We start from the raw sequence: 15,471 nt of genomic DNA, 5'->3' as shown, positions 1-15,471 counted from the left end.
AAATAAGCCAAAGTCTCAAACAAATCTCTGCAAATTAAAAAAAACTAACAAAACAGTCTTACCTTACAGGTTCCTCCATTCTGGCATCGACCTTGGCAGCCACTGACGTCTGCAGAGATCGAGGATGACAAAGTTTTCAAATTAAAAGCATAAAATTATTTGTTCATTAATCAATTAGAGGTTAAATCTGTAGTGCAGAGTGCGCAGATTTAGCTGAAAGCTGGAAATAGGAACATCTGAAGTCAAGCCAGTGTCTTCAGTGTAGATCTGGGATAGTAAGGCATCATGCAGATTCAGTTTGCCAAATGAAGACTCAGACAGGTTACCACATGTGTGAAAGTGAAGCTAAGCTACACCCACGTTGGAAAAAAGAAGGAGCCGAAGTTCAGCAGGTGTCATTAATTGGAAAAAAAGCAAAGTCACCAGATGAGTGACGCCGAGTTGAGGTAAAGAAATACTGACTGATGTCACAGTTTTGGCCCGACCATCCCCGGAAACAGTTGCAGTGATATCCACCAATTAGATTTTTGCAAGAGTTAGCGTTCACACAGGGCTGTCCTGCACATTCATTTGCATCTGTGAAGGCAGCAAGGCAGACAGAGTCCATCAATTGAAGGAAATTTAGAAAAAAAAGAAGAGTTCAAGATTAAAGAGAAAAAAATGGAAGAACCAGAATGTAGTGGTTTGATTGGACCATCAACTGAGACTAATATGCATGGCCTGTGTAATAAGTAAAGGCTTAGTCAATTAAAAAGTATTTTCACACTTGATGCGGGTAGATGGGAATTTACTGCTAATTTACTGGAAGAGAACAACTTCCCTCTAAATTATTGAGCTCGGCCCGTCGATACCTCAACACTGCTAATGAGATTGTCTCATGTTTTATTGCCGGCTGGAAATTATCCAGTAAACACTTAATGCAACCGCTGGAATATTTTAGATTGCGCAAAGTATCTCAGAGTTACGGTACTGCACAGTTGGTTCACAGTCAAAGAGAACTCCATTTTCCCCAAACTGGTGTTACAGATGTTCCACCTCTGGTTCCTCAAATCTGAAAATTTTAGCTCCAATAATTTAAAGATGACCTTGAACAGGTTAAGATAGGATATGGACTACATAAAACATATTCATTCCTTTTTTTAAAGTTATTGTTAAAACCAGTTGTCCAAATGTGTTGGAGTTCAGTGTGGGTTGCTAGGCAACACACTGGGCTTTGCTGGGGTTACTAGGCAACACACTGGGCCTCACTCAGGTTGCTAGGTGACAGGCAGAGCCTGCTGATTTGTGACGAAGCTGATTTGTGAAGTTTTTCAGATGGCTTGTTTTCCAGACACCAAAAAAAATCGTCTAAATAAGTTCTTGGCTGTTTGTAGAAGTAGCAGTGACCAACTGGAAGCATAAAAACATCCAGAATATGTGGAAAAATACTCCATAGTGTATGTCTATCCTTGAGGATTTACTATCTTTGTTACTAAAGGAGAAGGAAAATGAATTGTAGTCCTTTAACTGCACTATAAGACATTTTTTATGGTACGCAATTATACAATCTGAAGAATCACTTTTAGAAACTTGTGTTGCTGGAATGATGGCAGAATGTTTTTGTGGATTTTAGATGCAAAACCTGCTGTAAAAAAAAATCTGTTTCTTGGAGACCTTTGTATTATTTATTTTACTTGGAAATTTCCCTAATGGTTTGCTGATGTCATCAGACAAACAGTTGATTGGGCATCTTTTTTAAACTCCATAAAATCTTGTGCTATCTATTAACTTTTTTGTTTCAGCTTTCAGATTTGGTGATGTTTATTGTTAACATTTATTGTTGGGAATAATTAAAATTCCTACATAAAATATCAATTTTGTTTTAATAAAAGAAACCTCAACTTAAAATACATTTGAGCTCAACTTGGTGAGCTTTTTGGTGTAAACATTTTGCAAGCAGAACGCTTCATCATGCCTTTACTGCAACATAAAGGAGTGGGAAAAAAAGTTGCACAAATACAAAGAGGTGGAGACTCTGGGGGAGGCCATCAGCAGCACCAATGTCCTGCAACACACACCTACCACACGGCTGTCCTCTCTGAAACCCAACACTGCACTCACAACAGGCTCCAGGTGAGACAGGAGACCTATACCTGGCTGTAAGCCGAGACCAGAGCTTGTAAGATGAGACCCAATACTTTGGATCCCTTTCCTGCCTGCACCTCCAGACGCACATACAAGCACAACAACCTTGTTTACTGGTCGTCATACATTTCCTGGCTTGGCGCCGGTCACGTCCGCTTTTCGGACGGGGAGCAACGGAGGAACGAAAGCCGTAACCAGAGAGAAAAACCACGGTTTAGAAAGTCTTCAAAATTCCGATTTTAAGATACTAAATATGTCCTAGGGATTACATTTTGGAACGTTGCAATCTTTGTTTTACAAGTACCGTTTGTAACTCAGTATTAGGAGGCCTTAAATACTGTAAAAACAAATTCATACAAATAATTTTTGGTCTAGTTTCTGATACAAATACCTTGGTACACTTGAAAAACTAATTTACAAGCAACTTTTCTTCAAGTTAAAGGAGCTTGTTTCAAGTAAATTCCTTACAATTGATGAAAAAGTTCTAGTTCCATTGGTGCCGTTACCTAGCAACGCCAAACAAGCCCAGGTTGTCGCCTAGCAACCCAGTCCAAGTTCCAATGGCAGATAATTGGACTTGGACATATTCACGTATCACAAGTGAAATAATCTGCCATTGGAACTAAAACTTCATCAATATTAAGGAATTACTGACTTAAAACAAGCTCCTATATCTTTCTGAAAAGTTACTTGAAAGTCAGTTTTCTCTTATTTCAAGTGAACCAAGATATTTGGACCAGAAACTAAACAAAAACTTTTGTTCTTCTCTGCAAAAACATAAAATCTTACAAAACCCCCCCAAAAGTGTTGGATTTCAATGACTAAAACCCAAAAATATATGAGAGGTGGAAGTTTTGCACCATTCTTTGTTTGTTGTAATCGAGTTGACAGAAATCTATCCTACTGAGCAAGCACAAGGCGACAGTAAGCAGTGTTTAAATCACACTAGTTGCTTCATCTTATCTTCCCTGCTATCTTGACATAAGAAGTGAATTCGTGAGAAACGACGTTTGTACATTTCAACCCATAAAACATGACAGATGATGCAACGCTAACGGATGACAGCGCTACGCAACACAAACACTGCTAATTTTTACACCATGATCATGCTGTCTAGAAAAATAAATAAAAACCATAAGATTTAGATAATTAAATGGCAAAATTTGCAAGGTGTTAAAACTCCAGACGAAAACACAGCAACTGGTTTTGAAGGCAGAATTAAGTTCTTTGGTTCTTCTGCTTTTAGCGTAAAGAACTAAAAGCAGAATTGCTTTAAAATGTGAAAATTATTATGAAAGGTCAACTTACCTATGAGACATGTCTTTCCTTCCCACTGTGGGGGGCACACGCACTCGAATCCATCCTCCAGGTCGATACAGGTCCCACCGTGAAAACATGGACTGGACGAGCATTCATCCAAATCTAAAAAAAAAAAAAAAAAAACTCTGTTAAATGAGACTGGACTCAGAAAAATGGAGTGATGAAGTTACAGAGCAGCGTAGAAAGAAAAAGCAAAACAAAAAACAAACAAAAAGTGAAACGACTGACGTTTGTCACAGGTCGGCCCCTTCCAGCCTGGCGGACACAGACATTCGTATCCTGCAGCGACGTCACGACACGTCCCACCGTTGGAGCAAGGGTTGGAAACGCAAGAATGCTCGGCTGATCGCAGCAAAATATTACAGAAAAAGTCAAATCCAGAGCTAAAATTCATAGTGACGCCGCAAGAATCAAGTAATGACCTTTTTATTATGTTGTTAGCTTTTGAAATTAATATTTTTATATAAAAATCGATCACAATTTCAAAACTGAAACTAAAAGTTGTTTAAAAAGCGACTTGCCTATCTCACAGTTTTTTCCAGAGTAGCCCTGCGGACAGGCGCAGTAGTACAAGTTTGGTTCAGTGTTCATGCAGGTTCCTCCGTTGATGCACGGCTGGTGACGGCCGCAGTAATTCAAATCTGTTAGAAAACAGAAAGAAGACTTGGGAAAAAAAGCCCTGTAAGGAGAAATGCTCCAATAAATCAGATGAAATAGATTTTCTGTCCAACTGGCAGATGCCTGGAAGGTTAAAAATTCAAACATTTTCAGAGAGAAAGCCTTTTCTGAGGAAAAAAGACAACATGTTAGCCATTTGAATGCCGCTTCAGGCTGAGTAGAAGTGAGAGCAAGACTTCCAATACATAGTTGGCACAGAAAAAAAACATTTTTAAATATTTTGAATGCTGTCTTATTAATTTTTCTATTATATCTCTTCAGATTAAATCTGATTGGACACAGACTGCACCAGCAAGTTGAAACCTTAGGGGAAAAAGCATGAATCTTCATTTTATCAACACAGCAGCTTTTCATCTTAAAGGTGACTTACTGTGATTCCTTCAACAGGTTAGGATAAGTCCACAAAACATGTTCATTACATTTTTCAGAATGAGTTGTTTTTTTAGGCCGACTCAACGTTTACACTCGTACGTAAAAATGGCCGCATACAGATGAGAAACTATGCAACAGTGCATCTTTGAAAAGCAGAAGTGGAGCCTCCTGCACAACTAAAAGAATACGCGAAGTGGTTTCTGACTAGCAAGCCAACAACAAAACATTTGTGTTTTCCAGCAGCCATTGTACGGCGCATACAACCGACTAAGCATGCTAGAGCTCAACTGGGCTGGGCTTCGTTGCAGTTGCTAGGTAACAGCGAATGTGACTAAAGCAGAAGGTTTTTGAAACAGCTCATTTTCCAGACACCAAAAAACAAAATATAATTTTTTTTGGAATAGCTTAAGTGCTAGGTCTGGTTTTAGAAGCAGTTGAGACTCATATGGGAGTATAAAAATGTGCAAAAGTAGAATTTTGCATAATAAGTCCCCTTTAAGTTCTCTTGAGAGAAAAAATAGCCATTTGATCAGCTGAACTGAGCTCATGGAGACGACTTTAAACTTTAACTTAACCAATCGAACAGATAGAAGCCTGTTACAATGCAACCAAATGCATTCCATCCCACCATCTTATCAACGTTTAAGTGAAGCTTCAAGTCTGCAGTGTGTGTTTGTTCTTTGCAGAGCTCTGTGCAGCCACCTCCATGTGTCACTTTTTCTGGGATTTCCCTGAAATCTCGTTGCAGGCTTCGCTCTGAATCGAGGACCAGCTGCCTGCGTTGGCAGGAGGTGTTTTCTCAGCCCCCTGCTGCTCCGCTTTATGACTCATTTTTCTGTATATGCAGGCTGCAGACAGGTGGTTGAGAATTAGCAGCACAAACCAACCTCTTATTTGCACATATTAAATTAAAATAAATGGTTGTGCTCATTTCCTGTTCTTTTGAATAAAATAAATCAACTAAAGCATTTCACACAAGCCTCAGGCTGAAGCCAGGTTGCCCCTAAAAACCTGGTAAATAAATGAGCAGGAATCCGCCTCCACTGGGGATCTCAGGATCTGTCCTCATCCCCCGAAGAGCCGTCTGTGACGGAGGCATGAGGGCGGATCGGGTGATCCTGCCGCTGCTCAGATCTCAGGCAGTAAAACTATCCAGCTTCTGGTTTCCAGATAGACGGAGACGCCACTAAAGACGAGGCAGACTTCATTTTAAACAACTTAATCTGGTGATAAATTACAGCTATTAGGGTCAGATTTTTCTATTAATTCCTCTACAAACTAGTAAATACCTTTAGTATGCATCTTCATAAACTACCATACCAAAGTCATCAGTAGCTCCATTTCTGCAGATTTATAAAAGCACTGCAGTAGCTAAAAATGTGAACAAAACTTCGACAATATTCCGCCAACGTAAAAAATACACAATTTTGTAAATTCAATGTTTCCTTTAAATGAAAAAGGCCATTATAAATCACATGGAAATAAATTTTTTCATGCAATAAGTCATTAAATACATGCAGCTCCATCAAAATCCAACCACTTCCTGTCTTCTTTGCCGTTTCCGCCAGTAGTAACATCCCGTTGTTGATTGCATACGAAAAAAGTGTTTCCATTGCAGTTTTGCTAACTACACCAAAACAAAACACCTCATCCTTTTTTGGGCCATTGGAAATAAAATAAAATGTTACATATCTGACAAAAAACTGAAATTTTGAGATTAATCTCAGAACATTTCTACAAAAAATGAAATTTCTGTGCTCCAAAAGTCAGAAATCAACTATCAAAAACCTGAATGTTCAAGTTTGAGAAAACGTCTGTTCACCAGGGTAACAAATATTCAATATTTTATTTTTATTTTTTTTTAAAAACAACCAAAAAACAAAGAGTGCATACCTTTTTCACACCAGAGGCCGCCCCAGTTCCTCTCACAGTTGCACTGCCAGGGCTGGTTGCAGGTGCCATGAACGCATCCGGGAAAAACTTCACATTCATCGCAGAACTGGCCCTTCCAGCCGTACTTACACCTGTTAAAAAATAATAAGATACGGCTTCTTTTCAATATTTACTTTTAACCTTAAAGTCACAATTCTCACAAGACAGTGACATAGTGGTTAACATTACAGTTGAATTTGCATATTTACATACACTGATAAAAACAAACAAACAACTTTTTACTCCCATTGCTACATTTATTTTCATGTTTCATGTTTATTTTGAATCACCAAAATAAGCCATTTTTGTTAAATGTCAGAAGAATGAGATTTGGACTTTTATTACATCATGTTAAACATTTTAGGTTAGATAAATGTAATAACCAGAAAAGTCCTGTCATGATTGACATGCTTTTATTTTGAAAGGAAGAAACATTTTCTCTACCAAAACCTGCAAACACCACTGAATTTCACCCGTGCCATCGTTTTAAGCAATCGATAATTCTGACGATTAATCGGATAAAAAAAAAAAAATGGACACATTCTATGAATTTTACATTCATAGAATTTAAATTTACAAAAAAGTTACACATTTTTGAATCTGAAAACATTTTGTTGTCTAAAATGTAGCAACATAGCGTTCCTTTAGATAAAACTATTTCGCTTGAGTTTTGGGTAAAGCATATTTACAGACAAAGATGTTTTCATCTTAAAATGCCCATTTTTAATACAATTTTTATAGATTTGGCTTAATTATTGCTTTAAATAGTTTTTTTTAGCATATGGCCTTTTCTTGGGTTCGCATACTCTAGTTAATGATCACTACTATATTCAATTAATCACAATTAATCAGATTAATCTTTTCAGCCATAATGTGAAAATATGGTTCAAATCATCAAATGAGAGAAAAAGAAACATCTCTGAATTGATTTATGGTTTTTATAGAAGTTTGGTGGCATTCAAAGACGCCAATCCGATTAATCATTGAATAAATCCTCAAACTGCATGTTGAATGTGGCATAAAAAACAAAAGGCAACTCATTCATAATAAATGCATCCTAGAACAAAGCCCTAATATAATTGATCTGAACATGGACTCATCCTGGTCCCATGGCCTGCTGCCAAGCAATCCCAGTGTATGTTGACATTCCAGGGCAGGAGAGGTTAAGTATACTTCCATGGGCTCCCGCGCACAAGCAGGAGTCTGGTTTTGAAGGAGAGTGGCGGCTACGAGGGTGGTAAACTCGCTCAGGCACTGAGTGGCTGGAGACAACTGTGTATATACACAGAGTCCGTGCAGCGCAGCCACAGAGTCGTACGCTGCTATTCCAAAGCCGCGGTGTCGTCGGGACAGCTGTCTTGTCAATTGACGGCTATTTTGAGCCCCCTGCAGACGGCACCGCTGCCTTTCTGAGAGACCAAGACTTTGGAAACCAGCCACTCTCCAGCACTGCAAAACAAAATCTTACCAAGTGAAATAAGGCTTCAAATAAGACAAAACTAACTTACAAAATAACTTTTCTGGAAGATGTACGTCTTATTTCAAAGATATTTGCACTAGAAACTAAAAGCCACTTGGTAAGATTTTGTTTTTTTGTTGCATGTTTCAGGACAAGAAAGCAAGATAAATGCAGGGGTGGGTTATATACTGTAGACTTAAAGTTTATCACGATATTTTGTGACATTATTTTGACAAGGATAAAAGCGACATTATTACTACCTTTTAGATAACTGTATGGCTGTGATGGTGCCACAGCTATTATAGACACCAATCACAAAGGGGTTCGATTTGTACCACTAAGCTGCACACAGTAACTGAATTTAATCATGTTTTCAACTTTACTGACATTACCACTGAACAAAAACAGTAAAATAAAAAACAACAATACTGTTATTTATGGGGATTTTTAAGTATTAATTGGAATTCATTGTGATAATAAATCAAAATGATGTGAGTTTTCAAATCCAACTTAAAAATATTGCTAAACTGCTCAGAAATGCAAACATTAACTGTATGACTGTTACCACGGTGATTAGAAAGCAGTTTATATTTTCCGTTTTATTTTATTATTGCATTTTGTAACTTGTCTAATGACTGCAGATACAAATTACCTTATGTTATAATCTGGTAAGGTGACATTTATGTATATTGCTGATATGTAAATACAAAATTCTTATAAGAAAATCATCATGATAAAAGATGAATTATACGATAAAATGGTCGCCAGTAGGTAGGGCTAGTTCAGGGTTTCAAAATAAAATAGATTCCAACTCACAAAGTCTGATTCTTTCTGAAAAAGAAAAAAGTTCTGCAGATTCAAGGTGATTCTTAGGACAAGCCTCTTAAATGTGTCGGAACAGGCCCAAAGCGGGGCACTCTGAAGTCTGAATGGAGCGATGTAAAAACCGACACACACCAGCTTTTGTTCAGCAGCTTTTAGGTGTGACGTAAACGGGCGAACACGGAACAAGAAAAGAGGCAGTAAATGATTTAATGCCAGCTTTTCGTGCCCTGGGGAATCATTAAATTCGTGCTCCTGCAGGACGACCTTTTTACTGCCGCTCCCCTATTCAAGTCGCTCTTCCTGTTGACGGTTTACATGAATCAGTCGCAGTTCACCAACCGGAATGAGGAGGACGCGTAAAAACGAGAAGCAGCTTCCAACACTGGGTCATACGGAAGAGGATTAGGGCCACGGGAATAAAAAAAATAATAAAGAAGCATAATGATCTGAAGATTAACGTCAGACTTCAGAGCAAAACTGTCATTAATCGGAGAAACAAGACTTGGAAGAGAAAAAAATAAAGTCAAAATTCTGGGAAAAAATCCAAAATTTAAAGTCTGAATTCAAAGTCAAAATACTGATTAAAAAATAAAAAATTCAAAATTTTAAGAAAAAACCCCTGTCAAAATTTGGTTTAAAAAAACCCTAAAAAACATCAAAATTCTGAGGAAAAAAAACATTGAAATTCTGAGAAAACGAGTCAAATATCTGAAGAAAAGAAAAAATGTTAACGTTTTGAGAAAGAATCAGAACTCTGATGAAGTCAAAATTTAAAGTCAGAATATGAGATCAAAGTCTTTTTTTAATATATTTTTTAAATTTGCCCTAATCGTCTCATCCCATCTTTCCACAGGAGGTGTTTTTTTTTTTTTTAAGTCGTGGAGAGCGTCGTCGCATCCGGCAGGTGGGGAGAGGACAGAAGGGTTTCCACAGATGACAACGGGATGTGAACGCATCCTGGAAACAAGGCACCAGCAGGGACGGTGCGCGTCACTTTATTTAACTGTCATTTCCACTTTGGGGGAATGAAAATAACACAGCGGGCATTCATTTCCTCCGCTGCCCCTTGCCCTTCAAGGAGGACTGCAATGCGGACAGGGGGGAAGCCGGGGTCTGACGATTCCCGGCAGCAATTCTACAGCACAGCAATTCACACACGCACAGCAGCGTCTTTCTTTGGTCCAAGGTGCAGAGAGCTGATGAGGCTCTTGGTATTCTGAGGAGGATCTCGAGCTGCTAAAAATACAAGAAGGCAGGAGCAGCTTCGTATTTGGCCTCGCCTTCAGAAGAGATCTGGGAGATGCCCACAAGGGAAGGAGAGGCTGGAAACAACAAGCCTCACCAAGTTGATGCTGCTTCTGTTCAGAATGTCAAATCTAGACTTTTCTCTCTTTTCTGTCATCGTCTGCAAGATTTTTATGGTTTCAAAATGCTGCAGGATTCCCCTTTAAACATAAAACTGTCTCAAAGTGGCAAAAATCTGATACCAAAAACACAAGAAATGCGTTATTCATAATTACATTTACCACCAGAAGCTCAAAAATGAAAAATAGTTCTTACTCGCATTTGCCTGGAGCAGAGCAGTTGCCGTGTACCGGGTCGCAGCCTTGTCTGCAGATCGCTGGAGGAAAACAAGAAAAAAGTTAAATTCTCATGTTGATAAATGGAAGGTGAAGGGGGGAAAAGCATAATTTCAACGAATGCAAAGACAGTTATTAACGGCGCTCTGAAACGAGGGACAACTTTACGACTTGCATATAAAACTCTAGGCAGCTTTTAAAAACAACTCCACCCATCTTTTCACACCTTTCAAGGTTAGCTGAATGATTTACAGTGGACACCCCAGTTTTCACTGTTAGGATCACTGCAGCAAAAAAAAAAAAAAAAAAATCCAGTCAAACTCCGAGTCTCATTGGGGAAAAAAAAAAACGTACATTTTGAGTTTAATCTCAAAAATGTCCACGTTTTTTTTTTTTTTTTAAGTTTCAAAAGTTACATGTGCTACAAAAGTCATTTTTGGATTTCAGAAATTTATTTTTAGAAATTGCACTTTCAAAAGGTGCCAATTTTTGAAAGTGGAACATATTTCACTTGTGAAATTTTTTAATTTGAGTTTCAGAAGTCAAACGCTTGCTAGAAAAAGTCAGAAATTTCCCATTATTTTCCTGAAAACTTCTGAAATTAACCAAAGATTTTCTAGAAAATTTTAGAGTAATTTTAAAAATCTGGGTTTTTTTTATATTTGACTTGTGGTACTCAGGAAGTTCCTTGCTTTTTCTATAACATTTCAGATTTTTTTTTACTTTTGGAGCTCAAATTTTCTAGAAAAAAAACTATTTCTTTTCTGAAATTAATCTAAAAACTTCAGTTTTTTTGGAACTCAAAACTTTTAGAAAAGGAAATTTCTTGAATTAATCTAAAATTTGTCGTTTTTTTCTTGAAAATGCTAATCCTTTGGAACTCAAATTTTTAGACTAATTTAAGAAATGTCCTGGTACTTTCTAGAAAATGTTAGTTTTTTTCTTGAAACTTTTGGAACTCAATTTTTCAAGAAAAAAGGACATTTCTGAGATAAATCCCAAAGTTTTGGTGGAAATGGACTCCTTTTTCTTTCGATCGACAATAGCCCTAGCATGCTGTCGAGCTCCACTCTTGAGATTTACACAACTATGGTTTTATAACTCGTATTGAACCACAAATGATCTAGAGAAAAGGTTAGACAAGCAGCCGGTTCCATAGCTATGATCTAGTTGGGAAAGTATTTTCTGGGCTAACCTGTCTTGCACTCTTTGCCCATCCAGCCGTCCAGACAAACCCGAGTCCCTGAAGCGTCGCAGCGATAGTGTCCGAAGTAGTCATCCCGAGGATTGCACAGCTCGTTGCACTTGTTCCCATAGTAGTTCTCGTCGCAGCGCACCCGGATGCGGTAGACGAGGCGAGCCACCGGCCCGTCGTGGCGGTTGGTCTGCCAGGGATCGCCGGGGTTGATCATGCCGGTGTGAACGCCGCGCTCGATCAGCAGCTCCTCGCCATCTGAAACAAACATGAAACAATGTCCCGTCGATGTAGTTTGTGTAAAAGTTTGAGAAAACATTAACCCTAAATCCGATTTGGGAAACAAAAGCTGATCACAGGATCCAGAACCCAGGACTGATGGGATGGATACTCCTTCAGTAACTGATGGGCTGGCTCTGCTCCAGGGCTACATGCCCGGAAAATCTTTAAACGATGTCGCCTAATTAGATGTTCAACCACCTCAATGGACTCACTTTGCTTTAGAGGTGCAGCAACTCTACTGATTGAACTCCACAGCCCGTCTTTAAGGCCAACTTCAGCCACTTCCAACTTTGATCTTGCTCTTTTAGTGACGATCTAAATGCAAGGTAGTCAATGAAAGGCAAACTGCACCTTATTGCCCCTCTGTTTCCCAAAAGAAAAAAACTCCACACAAAAAGAAAATAAGGAATAAGGACCATTTCAAGTCAAGTTTGGGGTTAAAAAACAACAAATCTTGATTGTTGCATGTCATCTTCCAAAAATGCCTTGAAAGTCAACGAAATATTTGCTGAAGGCAATGAAATTATTTAAAATAGTGATGTGAAAACTGCTTTATGATGAAAACTAAATTATAAACAAGTTGATCCAAACTGATTTCATTTCAGAAAATAGTTTGACATCAGATAGAGGGAGTAAATCACAATCAGATGATGAATTAAAATGGGCTAAATAATTTCCCTTCTGATTATTAATATTTTGTTATATTTACAGACGTCATGGTGCATCTTATTTATGGTTTCAGTTGAAGAATGGTTTTTAATTTTGTTTTTATTGATTTTGAAAACAAAAAAAATCTTACCAAGTACTTTTGGTCCAGTTTCTGTAAGTTACTTACAGATAACTTAAGAAATCTGACTTTGTTTTAAGTCAAATAATCTGCCAGTGGAACTAGAACTGGGTTGCTAGGTGACGGGCTGGGCGTGCTGGCGTTGCTAGGTAACGGCGCCGGTGGAACTAGAACTTTTTAATCAATATTGAGGAAGACTTGACTTAAAACAAGCTCCTGTATCTTGCTGAAAAGTTACTTGTAAGGTAGTTTTCGCTTATTTCAAGCGAACAAAAGTATTCGCATTGGAAATGAGACCAAAACTACTTGTGTTTCTTGCAGTGCTGTCAATATACAGTATATCTCGAAAATGGTTACAAAAACAACTCGTATTGTTCATCACAATAATTACAGTGACAATATATTGCCCATCATAATTTGTTACCATGACAACCCTAAGAAAATGTGAAAATTACCAGTTAATCAAGTAACCAACAGAAAACCATTTAATTTATCCATCATTTGACAGTTTTAGGCCTCCATACTCACGTTTATCTATGTTGCCAGCTAACAACGTTCTGAGAAACCCAACAGCAGGAAAACAATTTGATTTATCAAGGCGAGCTCAAAGCAGACAAACAATCGCTGTGGAGTGGGGACCGTGATTTCTTTTTCTCCACGGTTTTGGACTCGTTGGAAACAGGAACACACACACATACCTGCACCTTCCTCTGCTGGGGACTTACACAATGTCAGACAGAATTAAGCAACAACAACAACAGAAATAACCCTCGCCAGTTGCCAGATAGAGAACAATGGGCTCTGGGCCCAATCCGGTCTCTGCAACCAAGTGTCTAAACAGTGGGCCAGTTCGCCCAGTCCGCTCCACTTCCTGTTCGATAAACACAAGGAAAACAGCCAGCTGCCTTTCCTGAGGACGCGGTGGGATGGGGGGTGTAGAGGCAGACGGGAGGATGTGACGGTGGAGGAGAGGAATCCACTGACAGAACCACGCATCGGGTCTTATGTAGAACCAGACCGGTGTGCCGAGTCATGGTCGACATGTTGAGCTTCATGTCTGTTAGACTTCTAGAGTCAATACAGAGCATTTAGTGAGTCTGCATACAAGATAATGTATGAACAACACACAGTTTCTGGGTGACGAGTCTGGCAATGAGGAAGAAGAAAGCCTTAGGATATAAAAAAAACTCAAAAGGAGACACACCCTCAGTCGGTTTATGAAATAATAGTGATGCTAGTTGATCAGCCAAAAAATAGCCAAGTTCTCTTGCTGCTTCAATCAGTGGCAAAAGAGTTGGAATTAACTTGGTTACATTTACTTGAGTAACTTTTTTTGGGAAAAAAAGAAAACTTTTGGGAGCATTTTTACTTTTACTCGAGAAATTTTATTGTGAAATGTCCCTACTCTTACTTTAGTGAAGATTCTGGATACTTTACCTACTGTGAGTAACTTTACTGAATGAACACCAACAAAAATCACCTGCAGTTTTGTTAAAGTTTCATAAGTTTTTTACTGAAAAGTCTACTTTTTTTAATGCCTGATTCTATCCAAACTATTTTCATTTTGGTCCTTAAAATTCCAAAATGTCCACATAGCTTTATATTTTTTCTGTCTTGTGGTGTATTTTTTAAATATTACATAGATTTTTTGATCAGTTACTCAGTATTTGAATAGCCTTTTACCAATAAGTTCTTCTTTCTTTTAAAGTAAAATGTCTCCACTCTCTAACCACTGAATGAACTTATTTTAACCCAAAAATTCACCACAAAATTTGATCTTGTTATAGTTTTAGAAGTTTTACATCGAGAGGAGCTGATTTGGAAAAGTGTTAATTTTGCCTAATTTTGTTACATTATATACATTTATATTTTGGTTCTGAAAATTAATCTGCCAGAAAGTGCATATAAATTTGACCCTAGATAGCTGGGTTTACCAATATTTTAGATTTACTCTCAAAGCTAGAAAATGATGGCAAAAATGGATTGAAATTGAAAGAGTATAAAGAGATTTTTGTATTACAATATAAAGAGACTAAATATCTGCTTTTATGTTGCACCTCAGGACTAATTTCTTTCACACGTTCACCCTTTGACCTTAACCTGACCTTTAAAAACAAACATGAGTCCAAACGATGTAACAAAACTGAACTGTATGCTCCATTAACCGCCACAGAAGGCATGTATAAAATGCAGAACCTCTCAGAAAAATGTGCAGCTCTGCTGAAAGGAAGTCTCAACAAATATCCAGATCTCACTCAGCCGAACCGTAGATGCACTTTCAAAAACTTCATGCAACTTCAGGAGAAAAAAAGAAAAAAAATTAAACTTCCATTTTTCTTCCAAAACCTATTCAGAAGACTACGGCAACATAACGTTCACTGCAAAGAACTAGGTTCATTTCTGCAATATTTTTCTTTTTTAAATAAAATTTAAAAACCAGTTGAATCGAAAAAAAAAATTTTATCAAACAGTTTCAGCTTAGTTTCAACAGAAAACTCAACACAGGGCTTTAGCTGCTCAACGAAGTAAGCAAAGTTGGTGGAATCAACTCCCTCCCTCGCTCTTTGGTTACCTAGCAACCACAAGCAGTTACAAGTTCCGCCAGACTTCAGTTACCTAGCAACAACTTGTTAAGTAGCTTCCACCACTCTGCCTCATAAACTGCCTAAATATAAAAAACAAAGTCTAGGAGTGAAAACTGGATGAAACAGGAAATGTTTGGCAGCATTTTAGATCTATAACAACATTAATAGTTAATATTGACTGATCAAGTGATATGAAATACTTATACCGCGATACATTTTCCAGCACTAATCATTACAATTACTGTTTTAAAGTGCCTTAAAAAATTAGCCATACCTCATTACCTTGTAAAGACCAGAAATTCACTTTTTTTGTTTCACATTTTAGGTGGGAA

At 37.9% G+C, this 15,471-nt stretch overlaps 1 protein-coding gene across 2 annotated transcripts in view; it reads right to left on the bottom strand.

Moving 5' to 3' along the window:
* Window positions 1-15,471, bottom strand: part of jag2 (jagged 2) — a 56,629-nt gene that overhangs the window by 17,367 nt on the left and 23,791 nt on the right. Inside the window, exons 4-11 of one of the 2 annotated variants that reach the window (XM_014470383.2) lie at window positions 11,486-11,743; window positions 10,271-10,331; window positions 6,388-6,518; window positions 3,966-4,085; window positions 3,673-3,786; window positions 3,433-3,546; window positions 463-576; window positions 63-109 (exon numbers count right to left, since the gene is read on the bottom strand). In XM_014470383.2, the coding sequence (XP_014325869.1) occupies window positions 63-109; window positions 463-576; window positions 3,433-3,546; window positions 3,673-3,786; window positions 3,966-4,085; window positions 6,388-6,518; window positions 10,271-10,331; window positions 11,486-11,743 (959 nt within the window). The remainder of the gene's footprint in view (window positions 1-62; window positions 110-462; window positions 577-3,432; window positions 3,547-3,672; window positions 3,787-3,965; window positions 4,086-6,387; window positions 6,519-10,270; window positions 10,332-11,485; window positions 11,744-15,471) is intronic. The other variant, XM_023347700.1, reaches the window with a different exon arrangement.

Source organism: Xiphophorus maculatus, chromosome 15, assembly GCF_002775205.1.
Source record: "Xiphophorus maculatus strain JP 163 A chromosome 15, X_maculatus-5.0-male, whole genome shotgun sequence".
Classification (NCBI taxonomy): Eukaryota; Metazoa; Chordata; class Actinopteri; order Cyprinodontiformes; family Poeciliidae; genus Xiphophorus; species Xiphophorus maculatus.
Note: the sequence above shows the minus strand (reverse complement) of the source record. Positions and strands in the feature narration are given on the sequence as shown.